Source organism: Aptenodytes patagonicus, chromosome 1, assembly GCF_965638725.1.
Source record: "Aptenodytes patagonicus chromosome 1, bAptPat1.pri.cur, whole genome shotgun sequence".
Lineage (NCBI taxonomy): Eukaryota > Metazoa > Chordata > Aves > Sphenisciformes > Spheniscidae > Aptenodytes > Aptenodytes patagonicus.
Window position 1 is genome coordinate 219977752 of NC_134949.1, and position 23723 is coordinate 220001474.

A 23723-nucleotide genomic window follows, 5' to 3' on the forward strand; every position below is an offset into this window, starting at 1 on the left:
GACACAGCCTCAGAATAATGTTTTCCTTCTCATTTAGTATCTCTAAAATAGGACGATGTGGTGTCCATTGAAAACAGAGGCTCTGGATGCGCTGCCTATGACATTATATTGTAAGCTGATAAGCATACTTACCTACAGCAAATGCCAGCCCTATTAAAGAAGGATTATATCCAAATGAGGAGTTAAAGGCTTAGAAAATATTTGTCTAATATTTTACTGGAGGTGTATTGCCATTTCTCAGCAACTGGATCCCAACAAATCACATCCAGGCAGGCAGAATACGGCCACTAAATACACCACCAGAGGAGGAAAAAGGGTGCTTTGGTGACTCCTGCATCCTGCAAAGCCTGTCCAAAACTGCTATTGTGCACAGGTGATGGCAGGAGCATACGACAAGCATTTGCCCTCAGACCCTTTAGATTCGTTCTGTGAGTCATCGGGTTGACAGCGTTCGAAACACTTTTTGTTAAAAAAGAGGGAAAGAAAGGGGTGTTTGACATAGGTTTGACACTCTTAGTACTTAAATGTGGTGATGACTGTGACAATTTATCCCTGTGCTTTGAGTTTAAAGATAATGAACAGCCCCTTGACCAGCTGTCACTGCAGATGGCACAGTGGCAACATCCTTTCTTGGGAAAAAGGGAGAAGGCGGCAAGAAGACCTTAAAGAAAATATTTCCTTGGAGTCTGGCATGATTTTTGTTCAGCCTGCTGGGGCAGGTGGGTCAGGCAGAGGTCAGACAGGGTTTGGTGGTGCCAGTGGTGCGTTTCTGCAGACTGGGACTTCATGTGAGCTGTTGTTAGAGGTGGATTCAACTCCAGGTTCCCAGCATCTTTGTACTTTTCTTACATGTTTAAAGCCCTTCCCAGAGTTTTGCAGCTTAAAGATATCCGCAAACTACTATTTATAGCTGATGCCCTGTTGCATTTCTAGACTCTACTGCAAGGCAAAATCTTTGGCAGCGTCAGGGAGTCACTGTGTGGAAGTGAAGCCATAAGAGGCTTAGGTGAAAGCTCTTTACCTTCCGTACATACCAGAGAGAGCCCTCGAATTCAGGCTGTTTAGCCTGAGACATTAGCTAATCGGTTGGTGTAGTGTAGGGGCCAGCTGTGTATTGCTTTTCTACTGATGTTACAACAGCCCTATTACTATTACACTAATAGTATATTAGACCTAATTAATTTTCCCTGGTTGCCACCACCTGCTTCTGCTTAGATCAAGGGCTAATGAGCAGTTGACAGTAGTTAATGAGCTTCTGCAGCAAGCATTTCAGTTTCTTTGCTGACTAAAATTACTTCTCTCTTCTGGGCACCATGCTCTGCCTCCCCGGGGTATTTGGCACCATTAGCTCCCCAGTGTGTCAGGGAGGAACCATCTCCATCAGCAAGAGACTGCAGCGGTGGGTGCTATCCAGAACAGCCCTCCTCCACTGAGCAGGTGAGCTGTGCTTTTGTCCACAGCTTTCCAAACTGGTCTATAAACCAGTTCAGCTCTGGCTGTTTTACTGGTGACGTGTCCAGCCAACCAACCCAAGCAGCCCCTGCTCTGCAGCCGTGGGCTTTGAAATGGTGCTGTTGGTGAGTCCTGCTCTGGTAGGGCTATTACGGTAACTATTCCTGCGTTGTCCAAGGTTTTTGATAATAAAGATTGCTGTGTGGGTTGCTGGTGGGGAAAAGGATCTGATATGTGCTCAGAGATTTAGGAACTGAATCGCCATTTTCCTGCTCTCCCACAGGTGACACAGGGACCCAGGTGTCATTGCCTTGCTATGTGCCAGCTGTAAAGGGCTACGATTATACTGAAATGAATAACTTGCTGATGCCAGATAGGCACCTAAATTCCTTTGAAAATCAGTGTGAAATGACTTTTCCCAAGATGGATTAGACACTAGGTGGTATCTGTACATAGAAGTACTGCCCACCTACCTTGCAACTCTGGTCCCAAATAATTTTTCGAACTGGGACATGGTGTCTTTCAAGCCACAGGGGTGTGATTGGACAACTGAGTCCAGACATTTGGCTGGTTGTGTGAAGGGGCCATTAAAAAGCAGTGGGACAAATGAGAGAATGTGACCATTCAGGACGTACTCCGTGCCTGGCCGAGGGAACAGGCTGGCAAGGTTTGCCACCACTGCCTGAATCTAGTCACAGCATGTCTAGGTTCCTGCAATTTTAAGTATTTCCTGCTTCCCAGGCATTCTATCAGGATTTTTTTCCAAGTTTCTCTTGTTTTTGCAGAATATAGTCTGGGGAATTAGCTCAGGTTTGCCTAGAGATAGGGTGAAGAAGAAAGTACTTTAATAAGAGACGCTGCTCTGTAATGAAGAGCCCATCTACCGACTGCTTTGTAGAGCGCTGCTCAGGAAAGCAACTTCACTTTGTTGCTAAGACTGTTGGAGCAGTAACTTACCGCTGTGAAAAATCTCTCAGTAAACAGGCTGGCATCTCAAAAATAACTTGCTAACTTTTTTTCCCCTAAGTTGTTCTCATCTGCATATCAATGCGAACTGTTGTTTGGATTCTCTCCCTCTCCTGAATCTATTCCAGAAGTCTAAAGCATCACAATGAATGTTTAGACGATTAACCATCCTTGTGATTATGCACGTAAAACTCTGTGGGCAGAGTTTTTCTCCCTATAGTGTCAGTTGTGGCTCCCAGAGCCATACGGAGGCTCCGTGGTCCTCTGCAGACTGAATTTAGCACTGTCTGTGTGTCGAAAGCAGTGTCCCTGTCACGTTTCTGCCTCTGCCGGAGACTGAGAATGTTCACGTGGCCTCCCTGGAGCCCACAAGCCATCTGCAAAGACATTCCTGGCATGGCCAGAACCCAAGGTTCTTGGGCTGTTGGGACCCCATAGCACAACTGAAGTTTATGCTCCACTAAGCTGCTTACAAGCATGTAATTATTACAGTCCTTATCCCAATGGCTGTGCTGTGATGTCAGAAACATGGAACAATTCTTTAATGAAAAAAAATTCTGATAATTATTCACCAAGATGCTGATGATACCCAATACACAACAGAAAGGTGGTAAGGAGAAAGTGGCAGTACTTCACCAGAGTGAATCTTCTTGGTGGTAACTTCCATGTCAATGTGACCTCAAAAAGAAAAAAAAGTGCAAGAAAGAAAAAAAGTTTCTGTATCCTCAGTCATTTTTGAAACCACCATCCCACTTCAGACTTGTGTCTGTCTTGTGTGATAGATGTGATAGTGTCTCAAGACATCTTAAGAGCATATTCATTCTTTTTTACTATTCTGCTTTAAGGAAAAAAGACAAATTATGCCTTGTGAAGAAGCCATTTGCTATAAAGTGTAAAAATGCTTTAATATTAATATTTTATAATAAAATTCATGACATATTTATAAACACTCTATCAAGCATTTACAACTGAACCACAGCTGAGAGCTTGGACCGGAATAAATAAGCAAGGACACAGCTAGTATGAAATATACATCTTAATTTTTGTAATTGTGTGTGCTTTATTCTTTACACAAATGGAATGGATGCGCAGAGTATTTACACATAACAGGAGTGTAAGCTGGACAGGGTATTTTGTAAACTCCAGTTCAGATTCTGAGTACCCCACACTACAGCTGGACTGAGAAACATCCTGCTAGAGACGTGCGCCGGATGGAGCAGCCTGCTGAGTACAGGCCGCTGCACTCGGAAATTTGGACTGGCCGATTCAAATTTAGGAACACAAATCCAGAAATTAAAAGGTTGCTATCCCACTAAGAGCCAACAGTGTTGCCTTTTTTTTCTTTTTTTCTTTTTTTGTTTGCTTTTTTCCCCTCCAAAGATCTTGCCTAGAATGCTGGCTAATGCCCATCCCCAGAAATGCTGTTTTACACCAGGGCAAGTTGCCTGCGCTGTAGGTCAGGGCCAGACGGCGTAAGCTGCTAGCACAGAGTGAGGGATGATGGATCGCCTCTCATGCTCCTCACCTTAAAGACACCTCAAAAGGGCCAGCAGGGTAGTGGTTCCTATTGCTCTTGGTGAGATGTCAGTTGGGCTGAAGCCTTCTGAAAATCTGGCCACAAAATTTGGCCCATGTGGTGTCTTTTTGTTCAGCAATTTCACAGCACCTGCCTCAAAAGGATCTTGGTCCATGACTTGGCCCTATGGGTGCTACAGTAATATAAGCAGTAAATAATCATGGAAAGTGCTGAGATGCTGTTTAATCATGTGGCCTTGGTGTTTTACAGTAATGCTAAAATACCAGTATAATGGGGAGGATGGATGTGTAACTTCAGGTGGTGTAAATGGGATGGACTCCACTGACATCAGTGGAGTGACCACGATTTACACCAGCTGAGGATCTAGGCTAGCTATATGTTGAACAGATTTTAGATGTTATTTGCTGTTAGCTTTGATGCTGATTTTTGCCCTAAAATGGGAACCTTTTTTTTTAACATAATGACGACCTCATTCTTACTTGTGAACTGATGTTCAGACAAAGATCTCTGATTTTTAATGGAATAGGAAAATACATTTATTCCACCAAGGCATGGGCTTGAGCACATAAATGCAGTTGCACAGCGAGCCACATGCATAACATGGCAGACAATATGTTCAAGAGAAAAAATGTTGAGATTAAAAGCTGTGAAGGATAAAAGACCACTTTCTTTGAACACGGCAGATATTATGGCTTTAAATCTGCAGCTTGAAAAGAAGACTGAGACTTTTTTTCATTAACACTGTTGTTCCTACAAACATCCTTGTGTGTTGTCACTCACTGAATCCTCTGGTCAGAGATACAATTTGAAAAACAAAAAATAAAATATAAGAAAACCAAAGCAAAAATAGAATTTGACTGAGTGCTGATGAGCAAGTAACAGTGAAGGTGTAACACCAACAATTTCTCCATAGAAAACTAATGTAAATAGGTAGGTGGACGTTGTATAACTAGGACACTGTCACTGGCTCGTAGTGGTTATTAGCTCAGGTTCAACACTGCTCTCCGGGATGAGGATTTGAAATTTCAGTGCAACGGAGAGATTTCTTATCCTTGACTTTCACAGGGTGGTTCCTAGGACCCTATCCACACCGGAGCATCAAACCATGCTAGCTACAAACACAGTTACACCACAGAATATTTATCTAGAAACAGCCTTTACTACCAAAGAAATTACAAAGCGCTAGCATGGACAGGGTACCTCTGTAGGAAGGGGAATTAAGCAAGAAAGAGGCTCTTTCACTGGTTGATGGTCAGACCGTCAGACCAGTAGAGTGCCGTTTCACTGAGCCCTGTTAGCAAGCTCTCATTGAATCAATGCACGGAAGATGTTTTGTGGCAAGGAGAAATAAATAGGTTGTAATACTTCACATCTGCACAAAGCTAGCAAGATGTCGTTGTGATCATTCATGGGTGGACAAAAAGCTGTGATAATTTTGGTTCTGCTTAGACCCTACGGTGCTACACACTGTGCCAGAACATGAGAAATAGCACCAGGGGTGTGATCTGGCACTTTTCCTAAAGGGTCCAGCATTTGCATGTGTCTCATGTTTAGATGCTCGCAAGTCTTTTACGTGGACAGAAAAGGAATCTGATTACGCTAAGCTGTGTTAGCACCAATATGGTCTCAGGCGCCAATTGCTGTGGGTTGTGAGTTTGGACGACTTTTTTTTTTTTCCCCACCAGATGTAATTTTGCATGAATCTTATGTTTCTCTTCCTCCTCCCACTACCACCCAGTATGATCTGAACAGCTGCAATGCAAAAAACGAACTGCAGCTCTGAGGATGCTGAAACATGAAACGCAAAACGTCAATGCACAAAACAAATGGGAGTACAAGTCCTAAGGGAAATAAGACCTCTCACTGCTTCTCTCGGTGATTTGTTTTAAATATATGTTTTATTTAAAAAAAAAAAAAAAAAAAAGAAGTGCAATGGCAACTCTAAACTGGAAGCACAAACAACAGACAGGGAAAAATAAATAATGTTACTACAGTAACCAAAGACTGATGGAAAAATTGATTGTACTCAGCCATAGTGTTACTGTTCACTGTAAAGCACAGCACATGACAAAGCAAAACAGTTACTAGCAGGATAGTACCATAAAAGGCTGCATGCTGAACTAAGAAACAAAGAAGCAGATGTGATTGATTGCTTAAAAACAGAGCTGAAAATTAGAATGAAGTTCCTGCTTTAGGATACTTGGTTTTTCAGGTCCGGTGGGCTATTTCCCAACCTGGGGCAATAGTACTTTGCCAGCATGGAAAAATCCATGGCTTCCAAAGATCTGGGGTCACTCTGTGGATTTCTGCAGAATTATCCAAAATCAAAGCTTTCATTCATTTATATTTTGTAAAAAAAAATGTTTCTAGCCCTTCTGGTTACAAAGCTCTTTTGGAGACTTAACTGAAACCCTTGTTTATAAATCTGCGCTGGCCAGGCAAGAAAAATAGTAGTAAAAGAAGTGTGAACTTCTCGAAGTTACCATAGTAGGGCAGTAAGTGAGGCCGCCTCAGGGCCACTAAAATGCCCGTATTTTTAACCCTGTCACTGCTGGTGGCTATAATACAAACATCCAGCTAGTCGTGCTCTCCGTGGAGGTTGGCTGGATATACCTGTCAGCTTGACAGGGTGTAGAAATGTAAGCTTCAAATAGACAAGTAACTGAGGAGTCTATTTAGCATTTGCCCTTAAAATGTCCTTAAACATTAGGGTTGCTGTAGCCACCAGCTAATAAGTATTGGACTCCTGCGGCGCAGCAGGCAGGAGAGTGTGGGTTTTATAGAAAACTTGGTCCAGCAGCAGCAAAGGCAATTCAGTTTACTGTCATAATATCTCCTGCAGTTGTCCCCTTGTGTGTCAGAGTGAAGAATGGCATCAGTATACAAAGGAAGGGCAATGTGAAATGAGAAAAAAATACCTCCCTCTCCCCTTCCATGCACCCCAACTGCAATTCCACAGACTTTCCCCAAATCCCTCACAAATGTCCATTGCCTCAGTTTTTGCTTTTAAGACCCTTGTTGACTGTGAAATGAATGAAGATACAAGTTAGTTGGTGACCTGCCTGCCTACAAAGAGAGGAAAGATCAAATGCTTTTGGTATTTCTTTTAAAGAAACAGGAAGAATCATAAGACATTTGGGGGTGAAGTGTGACTCCCTCCAAGAGAGAAATTATTAACTGCATTCAAGCACTGACATATTGCTTCTGAAAAATCATCCATTTCAATTTAAAGATGCATTATCCTTTTGTGTTCAGGAAAGGTCCTACAGGGCGGTCAGTTCAAGAGATCTTTCCACAGGAGTTCATCATGATTAAATAGAGGCAAGGGAGAGGATTAAATTGAGAAAAAAACAAGCTGACAACTACAATTTAAGGAATTGTCTTGCTTGTCATTAATAATAGAGAATCCGTTACGGAAAAGGGATAATGCAACTTGATGGTCCTCTTTACATTTTACAGTCACACAAGGGTGTAAATATTTAATCTTTCAATTAATCAATCTTTACAAAATATCTCACAAAAACATTTTTACCTATAGAAATTAGTTTCTATACATCAATATATTTTTATTTTTATAAATTATTCCATCTTTAAGTGCCTTCTATCAATATAAATGATAAAATAGACAATCAAAAATTTTAAAGCTTTTCCCAGTTGTATCCCTCCTTGTCAACATAGGTGCCGTGAATCCTCATACATGTGTGTGTCTGCATCGGAATGTGTTTGTGTGCACGTGTGTGTGATGTGAAATGCTTCCATCCTCTCCCACCCCCAAACTCCATTAAAATAAACTATATTGTTATTAGTTCCTGATGCAATAGTGTTTCTAAAGGGGAGAAAAGAAATGCTTGACTTGGTTTCAGAAATCAAAAGATGTGCATAGTTACCAAAGTCGAGGTGTACCAACTACAAATGTGCAATGACAAGCTTAGAATAGGATCCACCTCCCAGTCAAGTCAAAGAGTGTCCTACCAATGACTTCAGTAGGAAGTGGACCAAATACTCTGAGCTTGATTTTGCAAGGTGCATGTGGCCCTGATGTAGCAAAACAGTTAAGCCCGTGCTTAGCTTTGAGCACATGAATAGTCCTACTGGAATTGATGGACTGAACGGCATAGGGAAGGATCACAAGTGACTCCAAGTCAACGGGCTACTCGTGTAGCAACCGGGGTCAAGTGCTGAGCGCCTTGCAGGATCAAGCCCTATATGAGGTTCAAGAGCTGGGAACTTCTCTTTAAAGCAATCAACACACTGAGCTCAGCCATTGAAATTGATCAAAATGTCCGCATGGGCACAGGAGGTGGCTAGCTCCCCTTGACAGAGGGTCTCCATGTCAAAAGTTTATACGTACAACTGGTGCTCTGAGCACACAACAGATTTGCTTTATATGGTAGAAGTCTTTTTGTTCCTAACCTTTGACCCATCAGTGTCCTTCATGGCTTCAAACACTTTGTGTTGTACATTCATCAAAATTCACATTGACTGCAAAGAACATAAATGCAACAAAAACAGGAAAGCCTCCAAATAGTATATTATAGTTTTCTTCTAAATATTCTCCCGTCATAATCAGAGGTGCAGTGGCTAATTTATAATTTTTCCTTTGAAGGAATCCAGATGAAAGGCCCAGATTGTTCTTCAATTACAAGTTTGCATTGATTATATATATCTTCTAAGCTATCTCCTTGGACAATAGCTGCAGTAAGAAAACATATCAATATTTATTTTAATTGTTATATTCTACAGCATCCAGTGTCAGATATTGATGAAATGAGAAGGAACACTAGCACACTCTGATGTTATTGATTATGGAAAAGTCATACCCCTGCAGATGGCAACTAAGTTCAAACCAATGGCACCTTCCCATGACAGAGAGCCATCCCACTGCTTGTAGTGAGACGACTGAGCTAGGTTAGTTTAGAGAATAGCAGCTCTGTCCCATGGGAAGGAAGCATAGTAGGTTCCCACTGTTGCAAGTCAAGCTTTACATTTCATTTGATTTAGAAGCTACTTCAGCAGTGAGTAGCAGCAGATTTACAGCCTATTCTTTTCCTGACTTAGTTATAATAAACTCACTCTTGGCTGCAAAAGTTAACTAGATCAGGCCCAAAGTGACAGAAGGTAAAGCAACTGTAACGCAAAGCACAGTGTCTATACTCTTAAATTCCTTGCCCCCCCAGCAAAAATCTGGAACTGCAGTTCAGATTATGTGCACTGTCAGCATGTGGAGGGACAACGGGGGGCTTCTGAGTGTTATCCGCAAATACCAGTCCCCTGAGCAGGGAGCTGCCTAAACCCGTCCAAAGGAAATGCTGGGGCCCAGAGCAGGTCTTAGGTCTTGCTTCTTTTCCAGGTCAGGAAGAAGATGCCTTTCTCTTTCCCTCCCATGATCCGTAGCTTGAGCTCTTGCCTTGAGCTAGTGAGGAATTCTTTGGTCTGTACAAATGCAGTGATGCAACATTTGTACTGATTTCGTTAAAAGCAGTTTTGGGTCAGAGAGGGAATCAAATTAATGCAAAACTATTCCTTCAGGGCATCAAACTTCTGAGGAGTTGAATGTCTCAACTGCCCTTGAGTTTCAGGGAAACAACAGTCCCAAGCCAGGAGTCCTTACTGTGGGCACACTATACTGATATGTACTCTAGGCCAGAGACTGAGCTGATCCAGCTGTTTTGCAATAAAAGACTATACCTTCGGAAAAAATTATTTTTTAATAAAAACATACCTGTAAAATATTCTCCAAATTCTTGTTCTAATTTAATTGCTCGATCGTAGGTTTTCTTCGCTTGCTCCTCTGTAAGACGTTTATTCATTTCCCTAGAAACACAGAGGAGGTCATCAAAAAGTTTCGATTCTTACTAGAACAGCTTTCTAAAAGAGAATCACGGCTGGATTGAGATCGGTACAAGAATCAAGCAGTGATTGATCCATCAGTTCATAGGCAGTTTCAGTATTTTAAATTTAATTTCATTCTTATGTAGTATATAAACCTACATTTCCAGGCTGTTTCCCATTTCTCCACTAAATTTTTATTTTGGCTTCACTGCTTTACATTCCCAAACAAAATAGGAGGCCCAAATCTGGTAACTGCTAACTGAGGTGGACTTGTGGCATCAGGAACCCATGCGTAAGTCTGGGAGCCAGGAGTTCTCAAGGTCTGAGCACTCAGAGCACTCCTGCCTCCAGAGCTGAAGCTCCTTCAGGAAGCTCTCTATCTCCCAGGCCCACAGCTGGCTGTCTCAGCTGAATAAGGTTGCCCAAACTGCTGAAATGGAAGCTGGGCTTTGACCGAGGCTGGGGCTATGGAAGTGAAATCACGATTAAAGGCAGGATTCAGTCACTGAGACTCCTGAGCCTGTAGAAGGAATCCCAGAGTCATTGTAAACCCTGTAGGGAAGCCCCGGAAGGACCCAGCATGTCTTCCAGGGAGACTTCTGGGTTCAGGTGGGGGCATGAGTTCCAGATATCGTGAGAAATCAAACTGAGTCTTTCCAGCAGGAAGAGTTAAGTTATTTATTTATGTTCTCTGTTCCAGTCCTTTCTGATTAACTAGAGAGATTCCCAGTCAAGTGTGTCTTGCGGATTCTAAAACATACAGGGTACCAATAACTGTAAAAACATAGACAGTGTCAGTAACATTCTGTTATTGCCAACATTTTGTTATTTGATGGAGCATTTCTGTTTCAACAGAGGCGTTATTCAGTAACTTTAAGAAATGAGTTGTCTTGCCCATGCATGCTCAGCTTTTAATACCACTGTACACTTGCAAAGAATCAAGCTCACACTCATTCACTGCCTTACACGTATATGCCTGCAGATATCCAAATTAATTAGCAATAATAAATAGAGTTTGCTTATTCTAGCATTTTTTCATAGCATGGATTTATTTTTCTTAAAATGTGATGGAAGTTTTCTGAGGCAACTAGGAAAACAAGAGAAGGGAGCATCTTGTGTTCTACATAAATCTGATTTAATGCCTCGCACTGAATCATATGATTATGTGGTAATGGCCTGTATACAGTGTGACATGGGTGATGCATGTAGGAAATTATGTGCATGATGGTGCATAAAAAAATGATCTACGACGTGCACAACACTATGAACTTGCTACAGCTAACTCCTACCTGGCTTCTGAAAAACACCCTGTAGGATGTCCAGGATGCAAAAAGGTATTTCTAGAAATGACTTAAAGCTGTCTATCTATATAACTAACCATATAGCTGGGAACACTGCTTAAAAAAATCTCTCTGGAAGTACCAATGCAATGCAGAAAGCAGGTTTATAAAATGAAGGATAAGAAAGATGTCTTTAAAAATTTCTGACAGTTATTTGCGGATTATATAAATAGGTTTAATATATGCCAATCTGTGTCATGCTGCTAAATTTGTAATACTACTAATTCTATTTATTGGAAAATTGCTATCTAATTGAGTTCAAGTGGGCTTCTCATTAGCTGCACCTACTTGAACATATCTTTAGGTGACTGAACCAAAACTCTGTCTTGAAGTGGGACATACCATTGCAAATTCTTATGCAAACTTAACATTTTCATCTTAAGGACAGTCAGCCAATATTCTAGTGCTACCAACATCCTCCTCCTTCCAGATCTATTTCTGGTAAATTTCTGAGAAGTTTTCCTCAAGATCTTTGAATATTAGAGGAGAAAATACAAATAAAAATATAAACAAGCATTTAAAATAGTAAGTACTTTGAAATAAGTAGAAATTTGCATTACATTTTCAGGTTGTAGATTTGCCTGGTGTATAAAACTGTGCGAGTTGTATTCATGCCTCTGCCCACCCTGTGCCTTCAGGAGGGAGGACGGAGAAGGGGGAGGACCACGATGGCCATTTCTCATGATGAATTAAAAGTGCTGTCAAACCGTAGTCCCTTCTATTTTTTTATTTCCTAGCCAGGGACCTGCACAGCTGGTGAATTCAAAATGCTTGCAAAGAGCTGTCCCTCCAGGCACATTTTCCAGGGTTTTCCTCCTCTCCCAGTGAAGAGCTCACCCAGGCAGGCTCTTCATTACTTCCAGCTCTCATCCCCATGATCCCACCACTGTCCTCCTTCTTCTAGGGACAGAGGCCGATTGAGAGGTACCAACAGGGATGCCTCTGGGATTAAACCTGTGAGGCGGAAGGAAGGAAGGAAGGAAGGAAGGGAGGGAGGGAGGGAGGGAGGGAGGAAGGAAGGAAGGAAGGAAGGAAGGAAGGAAGGAAGGAAGGAGGGAAGGAGGGAAGGGAGGAAGGAAGGAAGGAAGGAGGGAAGGGAGGGAGAGAGGGAGGGAGGGAGGGAGGAAGGAAGGAAGGAAGGAAGGAAGGAAGGAAGGAAGGAAGGAAGGAAGGAAGGAAGGAAGGAGGGAAGGGAGGGAGAGAGGGAGGGAGGGAGGAAGGAAAAGGAAGGAAAGAAGGAAGGAAGGAAGGAAGGAAGGAGGGAAGGGAGGGAGGAAGGAAGGAAGGAGGGAAGGGAGGGAGAGAGGGAGGGAGGGAGGGAGGGAGGAAGGAAGGAAGGAAGGAAGGAAGGAAGGAAGGAAGGAAGGAAGGAAGGAAGGAAGGAAGGGAGCAGTTTTTTTTTACAGCAATTTGATTGCCAGGACTGAATTTAATTGAAGAAAGCAGGATCAGGAGACATCCAGCTCAGGCCATGTGTTCTGGCTGCTTTTACATCCAATAGCCCGCATGGTCCTCCATTGCTGTGGTCATTAGTGTTAGCAGGGTATTTCCAGAGAACCAGCGATAACCAAGTTTCAAGTGCAGGTGCAAGCTTAATTTATGCTCCCTGCACTCTTCTTACCTTCACTGTCAGATGGGTGCAAAGGAACGAATGCATAAATGAGAGTTAGACTTCAACTTTAAGTACTAATTTTGCTGCAAGTTAAATCTTATGACTTTGTTTTTCTGCATCTTCTGATTAGCAATTTTTTGTCTTTTATGCTTTTACTTTGCTATTACACTAACTTTCAACTCATTTGTATGAACAGGAGTAATAATTATGGCAGATAAACCTATAATTTTTGTGTTGTAGTAGTTACATACATAAAAAAGACTGAGTGAACACAGTTACGCTGTCATAAAAATGTCCTCTTTCTGTTCCCACAGAGCACTGGTTTGTTAAACTTCTCCATACTAAAATAATAGTATCTATTGGAAAGGTGTTATATCCATCCATGTATGCACACCCTACAACTCACTGCCACTTACATCAGAGTATGTATTTGTTTAGCCGGACCCTGAGTGATTTAGCTTCATTACAAAATAAAATAAATGATTTTTGCAAGCAAGGGTCTCAGAATTATGTCATTATTCTTAAGACAATTCTTTAAAAAGAATGATACTGTTTATATTAAAAGAGTTCTCATTTCTGTTAGAAACTAATTTTGGGTACTGTTTGATAAGATAAATACACATTAGATAGATAGATTAACTAGATAAAAAGATTACTTGTGGAGAGCAGGCTGCAGGGGATAAACTAATTTAGAATGCCTGAATTCATTACATTTTCCTGTTTTTTTCAGGAGTTGTATTGTCTTTACATAGTTTATTTATATAAGCCATATTACTGCAAAAGATCCCAAACTCGTACTGATATATAAGGACTTTTGCTGTCCCACGGAAGTTTGGATTTCTAATTAAGGTTGTCTTCCACAGGGTACTTGCAGAACAAGGAATTCAAAGTCATATAATGGATTTCAGTTTGTTTGTCCCTACCATACTGTCAACGCTGAGTCAGGTTTATATTTGGAGAGTGAAGAATAGCTTAATTTTGATTTACATTGGTAAGGAAAATTCTGCTAACTCTGCATAACTTGTTTTGTCCTAAGTGAAATATTAGCATTGCTTTGGTTTAATAACAGGATGATTGTCATAATATTTGGCATCTTCATAACACTTTTCAGTCAATCTGTTCAAGGATTTGCTGTTACATCAAATCAATGAAGCCTTTATGTTATTGCCACATTTCTGGTTCTGCCTAGTGTATTTTTCAGAGTAAGGGCCACCTTTATTTTTTTTTTTTTTTTTATCACTCCAGATACAATGTCAGCATTAAACAAATAATGGAAATATTTTATGGATGGGAAAACTGTAGGTTAAGATCTGTCTTAAAACAATCAACGCAGAAGGTAGGCTATCAGACTACCCTTCCCCTTCTATACAGCAACATAATCAGAATATAATTGAATTGTAGGGCTAGACGAAATGTCAAGAAGTCATCCAGCCCAAGATGGCTTTGGTCAGGATGGGGCTGTGCAAGTACCACATACTGTGCACCATCCCCTGTAATGTGGCTGGACGTGCAACAACCTTATCACCAAAAGGCAGGGCCAGGGAGGATGCACATTCATGGGATGGGGCATGTTAGCATTCTCCAGCTCTGCCACCAGATGGTTCTGGGCACACCGTTACCGTAACCAGATACGCATCTGTCGCAGGAGGGGGGATGCCTACATTTTAGCTGTGTAAGAGATACCTATGGCATCATCTGGCATTTGCAGAGCCTTTGCTGAGGGGAAGGCACAGAGTTCAAAATTTCATCCCTATCACAGCAAATTAAGCTTATAACCCTTGCATTACCATAAGGGTACATGGAAAACAATTGATCGCAATGTATTTTATCCTGAGCTTTAGCCAATATGAAGATCACTTCCATATTTCCTCCTCAGCCTTCTCTCCTTGACACTAGGTAACCCCCGTTCCTCCTCCACTTCCAGGGTGGAACCCAGAACCAGGCCAGTGCTCCAGCTGAGGCCTCATCCATACCCAATAAAACAAAATAATTGTCTATTGTGTCCTTATACAACACTGATGTTAATACAGCCCACAGTGGCAGTTTCCTTTTTTGCAACCACATTATCCATCCATCCATTCATATTCCTGTGTGATCCATCCCAACCGCCAGATGCTTTTCTGCAGTGCTATAGCTTAATTATTCCCTGCTTGTGCTCGTGCATTTCATTTTCTCTCATTTGCCTGTGCTGAATTTCATCTTACTGATTTTACATTGAGTTTTAATCTTATCCTCCAAAGCGCTTGCCACCTTGTTCAGCCTTGAATTATTCACAAACTTTACAAACTTGCCCAATTCATCATTCAAGTAATTCATGAAAATAACAAGTAGTCTCAAACAGGGACACAGCTCAGGAAATATACTTGCAGGATTTTTGTTACCCTCCCAGTTTAACAGTGCCACTTTCAATGACTGAGTATGGCTGTGCACACACTCTCTAGTGATTCCCTCTGGACTCTATTTCCCTAAGCTGCTACTGAGAATGTCCCATGGAGCCAGAACAAAAATCAAGGTGCAATACAATTATTGATATCCATCTCATGAAAGAAGGAAGTAAGATTGATTTGATTTGCTCTTGATACACATACATTGGCTGCCTCTTAGAACCTTTTTATCCTCTGTTATTATATCTGAGTTGCTTAACTGTTCCCTGGATCCCAGTGTTTTTCTGAGTATTGAAATTAGGTTGCCTGGTGACAGCTTGAAGTTGGTGCCTTCTCTTTCCTTCTTTAAGTGTTATGTTTGCCCCTCTCTAGTCCCATGGGTCCTTGCCTATCCTGTTACAGACCTTCAAGTAAATGACGGGCTGACAAAGAGGCACACACCGCAAATCTGACACAGGTTTACCATCTGATCGGTCCCCTGTGACCAGACTCTACACCCCAGGAGCACCCAAGGCTGGATGGGACAAGCCATGCTGCATGAGTCCTTGGTGAACTTGCTGCAAAGGTTGCAACAAGTACACCGAGCACAGGCAGGGAGTCCTTCATGATCCAGCACGTAAGCCCATATGTCCCAGAGTGAAAGGTTCAAAGGCAGCTTTGGCTTCCTCCTTGAGATGCCGGGATACAGTGGATGGCAGGCAGGGAGAGCTAGTCTCCACTGTTCCCACTTCATCTCGTTATTACTGATTTTAGAGGACAGGCAAAATGTAGACTCAAGACCTGTGTTGTGCCACTTGAGACTGTACCCTGAAAATAAAATGCTTGAAGGAGTTTATACTTACATCAGAGGCTCCCATGATTTAGGCTTAATGAAGATAGCGATGGGATAGAGTTGTGCAACTTGTAGTCGTTTGATAGCATTTCCTGACACATCAAGTATACAGTGCTTGCCCTGTTGGAAACAGATGAGGATGTGTTTATTTTTACAGAGTTTGCTGCAGATCAGCCAAAAGACAGGAAGCAATTCTGCGATGCAGTGCCCTGGAACGGGGCCATTACTGGCACACCAGGGAAGTGGGACCCCAGGGCATGCACTCCACTCCTCTGTGCTCTTTCCTTTGCTTTGATGCTAATATAAAATATACACTGGAGATATTGGAACAAGCTCATTTTTTATTTTTACTGGGATGAACTTTGTGGGGGGGAGAGGATTTTCTTCAGAGATGAGAAAAATCAGTTCAGAAAAGTAATAGGATGTCTACGTTCTTACTGGTGAATTCAGTTCTTGTTTGTGTCAAAGACTCCCTGTGTCACCCGAGGCAAGTAATTTAATCGTTCTGTGCTTCGTTCTTTTGCCTCTATGAAAGTGAGATAAGTTTATTTACCTGACTTACAGAGGGAAAAGGGAAGGCTGTTTTGAGGTGTACTTGAGGTGCTGTGTTAGATCCCTGAATCGAGCGCACTACCTCCAGGTACAGAAAGCACCAAGGATGTTGTAATTCAAAGTCAGAGACTCCACTTGTGGAGTCATTATAAAGCCTATAAATATTAGGATGCCGTTTTGCAGATATTTTATATTTTTGGCAGAAGAATCATGTCTGAGATATAATGTGGAAACAAAAGAGATCATGTTGCATGGTCAATAAAACTAGTGTCAACCTACCCTTTCTGCCACGAATCTCACAGACTGGACACTAGTTCCATATAAATTATCATTGTACTGCCCAGCTTCTATAAATTTGTGCTCTTGGATATCTTTTTCCATTTGTTCTCTTGAAATGACAAAATGATAATCTCTCCCATCCACTTCATAGTCACGCTTTGGCCGTGTGGTATCTGCATGAAACAAAAGACAGAAGACCAAGAAGTCTGTAAAAATATTTCATGCAAAAAATGCTGCAATTAAGGTTTGCTCAGTGGACAATGCTGGGTCTACTGTAAGTGGAAGTGCTTCACATCTCAGAGCAGATCTTTGGCTGCTACATATTGTTTTCAATGGAGTTATGACAATAAAACTGTCTTTTTGTAGTAATACCTTCTGATGTTTACCTCCAATCAATACAGACTAACATAAAATTAGGGTTTACCAGAATTCCACTTTTTTTCAGCAGGATCACACACAAACCTCACATACAAAATGCATTTCAGATTGTAAATCTAAGCCTATTACAGTGATAAAATGAATTGCAATCTCATCAATTTAATTTAGCCTTAATTATAACCCTGATTCTGATCTCATCACTAGCAGTTTTAAGCTGGTGTATCTGCAGAGACAACAGTTTAAAATGAAGTTAGACTGCAATCAGGGCCTGAAATAAACTCAGTGAGCTCTAATGATCCAAGATATAAACACTCTGCTTAATTCAGTGTCCAATATTGCTTTCAGATTAGACAGTCTAGCTCTCACACAAATCACAGATTACTCCTTATTTTTATTGGTGGATGCTGTGTAACTGAGTTGAAACATTTTACATTTTACCAGTATTTCAAACTTTTATCTTATTTAAGAAACCACAGATTAACTGATGAGTAAACTGAGTTAGGGGTTAAAAGGCTCCTTGTTTAAAAAAATGTAACAGCTTTTGAGACAATTCTTTTGAGAAATTCTTTCCAGACCTTCACAATCTTTTTTTGTTTGTTCCTTTCCCCTTTTTTGTCCAATGGAAAAATGGCTTTTGAGAAACTCAACTACATATAGTTCATGGATGCTGCTTTCACAGCAATTTACTTCGTGTGTGGCACCAAGGGACACAACTCACCCAGCTGCAGAACGAGGAGTAAAATCATACTTACGTGGTACACACGACCCAAACTTATCAGGGAATTCAGATATCAAGTCATCGTTGATCCGATCTTTCATAGGACCCAGAATAATAACCGGCCTGGTGTAATTAACTGAACAACAAAAAGAAGGGTACATTTTGATGATCTTACTGATAATAACAGTAAATCTTCCGAAAGATGCACTAAACAGAGTTGTTGCCTTTATGTATGAAGTGAAAAATTAGGTGTACATTTTATTGAGGAATACTTTATTTATTGACATGAATAAGGAAAATGGAACGAGTACCACTCATTTTGCAGAGCCCTGTGATGGTGCATGCACGTGTAGTCAAACGACTATGTGGAAGTATATATATTTGCTATTGCTCAACAAGGTCACTCCCAAATGCTTGCAGATGGACTCTCTCATGGGGCATGGAAAGGAGATTGTAGGATTTTTTCTCCTCAGTTATATGAGTGCATCCCCCATTAAACCAGGGGGGTGCCCTCCCATTTTTGGTTTGCCTTCCCGTAGGTTCATCTACCCTGCTTAGAGGCACATATGACACGAGAAGAAAAATAATAAAGGCTTCCTATGTAACAATATTGCAGTAAATCTAGAAAATCTGCATCAATATTTTGTAGACTGATTAACGTATTTATCAGTAAAGGCCATGAGAGCATACTGAGGAGAGTCCTGAGAATGTTAGGAAGCGGGGGCTAGCGAGGGAGACCCTTACATCATTTCTTTTGTATGCGATAGACCGAGTGGCCAAGAAAAAGAGCCACAGAGAACCTGGGGCTGGCACAGCAAGGCTTACTGCTCTGCTGGCCCCCAAAATGTGAAGTGAAAAATATAAGGAACAGTGACAGAAGAGCAGATGAAACTTACTTTCCTGTCTTGTGACAGGTTCATAAGAAAGGATGCAGTCTTCTTGGCCTCCTGATGAGAGAAGAAAGATAAGAGATTGAAGCTGACAAGCAACACATCAAGTACTAAAGCTTGATAAAATGCTTCACATAGAGACAGATTGGGTTCGACACTTCTCTCTGGTAATGCTCTCACCTGAACCATTCCAAAGTCCCTCATAACTTCAAAGTGCGGAGATCACTTTTTTCCTTCCCTTCCCTCCCCTGCCACTTGTTTCAATTATCTTTGCTGAAATTGGGCTTTTTCAATGATGGGCAATAAGACTTCATTTATTGATTTGGTAGCAAGGCTGTTTACAAGGATAGTGCAGAAATTTAAGATGCAATTCTTTTGATTGTCTGATTGTTAAAGCCCTAACATGCTGCTGCAGGGCAGACCCACAGGCTACCTAAACTGAACAATTTTTATTCTCAGCATATATGAGTTTTGGTTGATCGTCCTTCTGTGCATAACCTCCTTAGTCTAGTTTATTCACAGCCTGACATCTAGCTATGAGCTATCTGATGACCCTTATCCTTTCCCTGAACACAAATCTCACAGCATCATATTTTACGCACTTATCCTCCCTCCACTCCTGTTAGGACAGTGCTGTTTCCTCATTTAGGAAACAGCGCTTAGGACATTTAGGGAACTAAAGCAGAGAAATTTGCCATGAGAAACAAGTGGCACTAGATGGACCATGACTTGCATGCAGGTGTACAGCCCCGATGCATCACTGTCCTCTCCTCTACGAGAGTGCAAGAGGAGAGGGGGGAGGATTCTTCAACCTACTGCATGAATAAGTCCTAGACATTTCTCTTTCTGGGTCACTGTCACATACTTGGTACCACATAAGGGCTCTGGCAGGTTCTGAATATGACTTAGGCTTAACAAAATTTAAAATTATGATTTTATTTTTACTCAGTTCAGGGCTTATCTCTGAGAAGATCCACAGATGGGATTTTGCAACTAATTTAGATACTACAGAAGAAAGAGTGTCATAAGGGGTACCAGGGCTTTATAAAATAGACAGGGTTGCCTTCATTTCATCTGCTAGCATGCACATGAGTCTGTGTTACATTATTCTGGTGGGCTCCTGCCAAACTAAAGTGTGCACATACAGGGGAAGAGTGCTGCCTGACACCGGGTGGACGATACAGGTAGGATTTAGAGGGGCCTAGACCTCACCCTGAAGTAGTCTGACTGCTATCTGAGTCACTCTTGAGGCTCCATTAACTGTATTAACAAGATTTGTATTGGATGCAACGCCTAGCTCCCAAGAAGGTACAAAACTTTTTATGGTTTAGTCTTAAGCTGAATCCCACCCCATGAATCTAATATATTGATAGATATTTTTTGTGATATATTATATCGACAGCTGTGGGAAATGTGTAAGAAAGCTTTTCAAGTAAAAGTAATGCTGTAATTAAGAAAAACGACAGAAAAAGCAAATAAAAAAAATGTACTGATGTGTTAGGAGAGAGGGAGAAACAGACAGGGCCAACTCCAACCTAGCAATGGTGCTGAAGCAGCAAAGGCAAAAACATAATTTTTAATAAAAGGAAAAGATTAGAGAGCTTTTGAGGGCAAAGCAACATAACATATGAGGAGTGTGGATAATGGACTTTCTTCTCTATTTGCAAATGTTTGATACTGTAATCACTTGCTTAACTTTGGCTTTTTGCAAAGTTAAAAACCTAGAATTATTGTTACACTAGGTTTCATACATCAGATGTATTATTATCCCTTAAGTTTCTCTGGGAATTTTAGGGGTGATATAAAACTCAGGATGTCCCATTCCCCTGGAGACAAAATGATTCACTCTCCAGGCTGGATGAAGATGCTCCTGCACTGCCTGCCCTCCAGCCCCAGGAGCCAAGGCTATGCTTTTCAACAGCCTGAGAAAGTCAGTCTTGGGGTGGGCGATGAAGCCATCATGTACTAAGCATGTGGAGGGAAGACTGTTTGTACGAATACAATCTTATACTTGAAAATACTTGTTTCAATGGCATACAGATCCACAGAAGGGGATTAATTTCAGCTAATTTCAGAAACCTGTAGCGTCTAAGCTAGTCCCTAGGTACCCTTTGGAGGCGATGGGTGCCTACAAATAGGCAAGTGCTTATTCTAAGACATGAGTCATCTGACCTATTTTAGATGTCTACTTTGGGATGAGAGAAAAAGTCAGAAGGGTGTATTTGTCTCCATTGTCCCATAACGGCATTTAAACAGCAAGGTCAGATGCAGACATCTGCATTTAAACAGTAGAATCCCATGGGAGTGACAGTGACAAGAGCAAATGAAGGAAAATAGCCAGTAACTCTGACACTGTCGTTTAAAATTTTTTCTGTGGGCTAATATTTGGCTTTGGCACAGAATTACAACCAGCACAGAGAAGCCAGCACAGATTTTACCTTCTGTTTTGCCCAGTCTCTGGCAGACATGTCCACATGCTAAAGCTGTCGTTACATCCACACTATCAGTAGGGTATGGGCTGTGGAGACAAATGAGCCTGTCGTTTCATGGAAGTCTTGTGAAACTGTAGCCAGGCTGAAGGCAAAGAAAAAACTCCAGCCCACTCAAATTGTGCTGAAGCTTAAGCCATTGGAAAGGGTTGCAGAAAGTAAGGAGAAACTTTGAGGCTGACTGTGATACACAGGGCCTTAAAGATAGATATATTCCTGAGTGAAGGCTCTTCAGCTCTGAGTTTCAGACTCAACATGGAGTGCGAGCGTGGGGGGAAAGCTGCACCATTTCCACTATTTTATTTTCTGGAAAAAGGGCTTAGGAAGCTTAAGTTTCTGTGTGAATAAAATCCTCCCAAGTACTGTCCAGACAAAATCCTGTAAGTCCTCAGAGGCTAATATGCGTGTTAACTGTACCAGACGGTATTCTTTAATGATCTCTGCTCAGTCGGTATCGCACGGTTTTGAAGTAGTCCATAAAGTATTAAGTATAATGAAGAGCTCTAGAGTCAATCGATAATCGGATTGCTATAACCTTGTGATGGCTTTGAGGTGTGAGACACAGTGTGAAATTCAGCAGAACACAGGCTCTTATTTATCATTTGAATAAGCCTCATTTACCACCCACATTAATGGCTTAATTAGCACAGGTTAGCTATATTGATCTGGAACATCTTTGTGAAATTTAACAGACAAAACAAAAAAAGAAAAAAGAAAAAGCCCTTTCTGTAGGATGCTGGCATGATCCCTTGTTCTTCAGTAAAATCCCGCAAAGTCAAAAAGAGAAGAAAAGAAAGAAGATAAGGAAAGAGAAGAAAGAAAAAGGAAGCTTTCCTAAATCTAATATTCTTATGAGTAAAATTATTGGAGGGCTTTCACTTTCCCAGAATCGCTATGGCTCTGCTTCCCTTTGTTCTTGGTATGCCTGTTGGTGAGTTCTCGTGCTCAGGAAGAGAGAATAACCTCGCAGCCTCTATAAACTGGGCTGAGAGGTTTTGTGTGGTCAGATGACTTTCATAAGGACTACTAATTTCAACTTTTTAAAAGATTTTATGGTGTTCAGAGGAGTAGCCCTAAAATGGATTTAAGGTGTTGCCTCTGTTTTCCCTTTCTGGTTAGATGGCAGAGGGTCTGTGAAAGACTCAAAGTCACAGTTTCAGCATAGACCTGGCAGATGTCAGGCATTTTTCATGTAACCCATAAAAAGGCCCCATTTTCTACTGTCTTTCCAGAGCATCCAGAGCTTCCACAAGGCTGGTGTAACTGCACCCAGCACGTGAGTAATGGGGCAGGAGAGCTGCTGTAAGCTGCTGTGGTGCAGCCACCATGTGACCAAACGCCCACCCTTGTCAAGCACCTTATGCTGTGGGTATCCATGGATTTTGGCATCCTATTAATGGCTGTGAATGAAAAAAATCTGTAAAGGCATCTATGGCAGTGAATAATAAAAAAGCAGTACTTATGAAGACAGCTAAAAATTATTTATGACTTTAGAAAAATCAAAGGGAATTTCTGTGTTCATTAAAATTGCTGGACTAATGGTGGTGGTTACCATCAATACACATGTGAAATACATGTAGATGAGACAAATTAATTTTATTTTTGAGCGCTTGCCTGAATTTTGTTGCTCAGCTGGATCTAAAATCAAAGAAGGCTTATTTTTCTGTCACCATCCATTTTGGTTTTGGGCTAACGTATGGATTACCTGAGTTGGACTTGCAAGATCTTGGAGAAATCAATTTCTTGTTTTGTTTCATCTGCACAGACTGCACTGGACAGCCAATATCCTAACCTCTACTTGGGTCGGAATCCCTTTCCTGGACCTCTATTTATGTAAGTAAACACATGACTTTTGGAAATATATTGATGGCTATGAAAGGCTGGAAATCCAATACATAAAAAGATCATCGGTAGTCTGAGAATGAACTTATGACTGAAAAGTGCTCTATCGGCACTTTATGTTTAAGATCAATATAGCTTGTGAGGGCAGAAAATGAGACTTCAATACTTGGGCCAGTTTGAGTGTGCCTGAATAATATAGTAATCCTTGGGGAGTGTAAGGGCCAATGTAAGTGTACTAATTAATCAGTGGCCTAACACAATAATCAGGACTCCTTTAACCGTGTTCTGAGTCTTCAAATCTCATTACAAGAGTGACTTGCTGACAGATGGTAAAAATTTTTGTTTCTAACAATTTTCCTTATTTTTAACTTTTAGTCATGTATTACCTCTCTAGGTAATCGGTGCAATCACAACCAGTTATGCAATTAGGCTAAATAGATGTGGTAATGTGTGTGTAATTTTGATGACAGCTGTAAAAACCTTTACTGAACTACACGTAAGTTAGTTAGAGACCATTACCACACATATGCAGTAGAGAGACTTGAAATTCATGGCCATTATGAAAATCATGTCTTGCAAAATAAAAACTGATGAGTCCACGGTAAAAAATATGTTCTTAC

At 41.2% G+C, this 23723-nt stretch overlaps 1 protein-coding gene across 23 annotated transcripts in view; it reads right to left on the reverse strand.

Moving 5' to 3' along the window:
• Window positions 1-3297: 3297 nt before the first annotated feature.
• Window positions 3298-23723, reverse strand: part of DLG2 (discs large MAGUK scaffold protein 2) — a 1063600-nt gene continuing 1043174 nt past the window's right edge. For all 23 annotated transcript variants that reach the window (XM_076328370.1, XM_076328369.1, XM_076328371.1 and 20 more), the window contains 6 exons: window positions 18779-18829; window positions 17917-18018; window positions 16787-16959; window positions 15966-16075; window positions 9678-9769; window positions 3298-8648 (listed from right to left, as the gene is read on the reverse strand). In XM_076328370.1, the coding sequence (XP_076184485.1) occupies window positions 8542-8648; window positions 9678-9769; window positions 15966-16075; window positions 16787-16959; window positions 17917-18018; window positions 18779-18829 (635 nt within the window). In that variant the 3' untranslated portion in view covers window positions 3298-8541. The remainder of the gene's footprint in view (window positions 8649-9677; window positions 9770-15965; window positions 16076-16786; window positions 16960-17916; window positions 18019-18778; window positions 18830-23723) is intronic.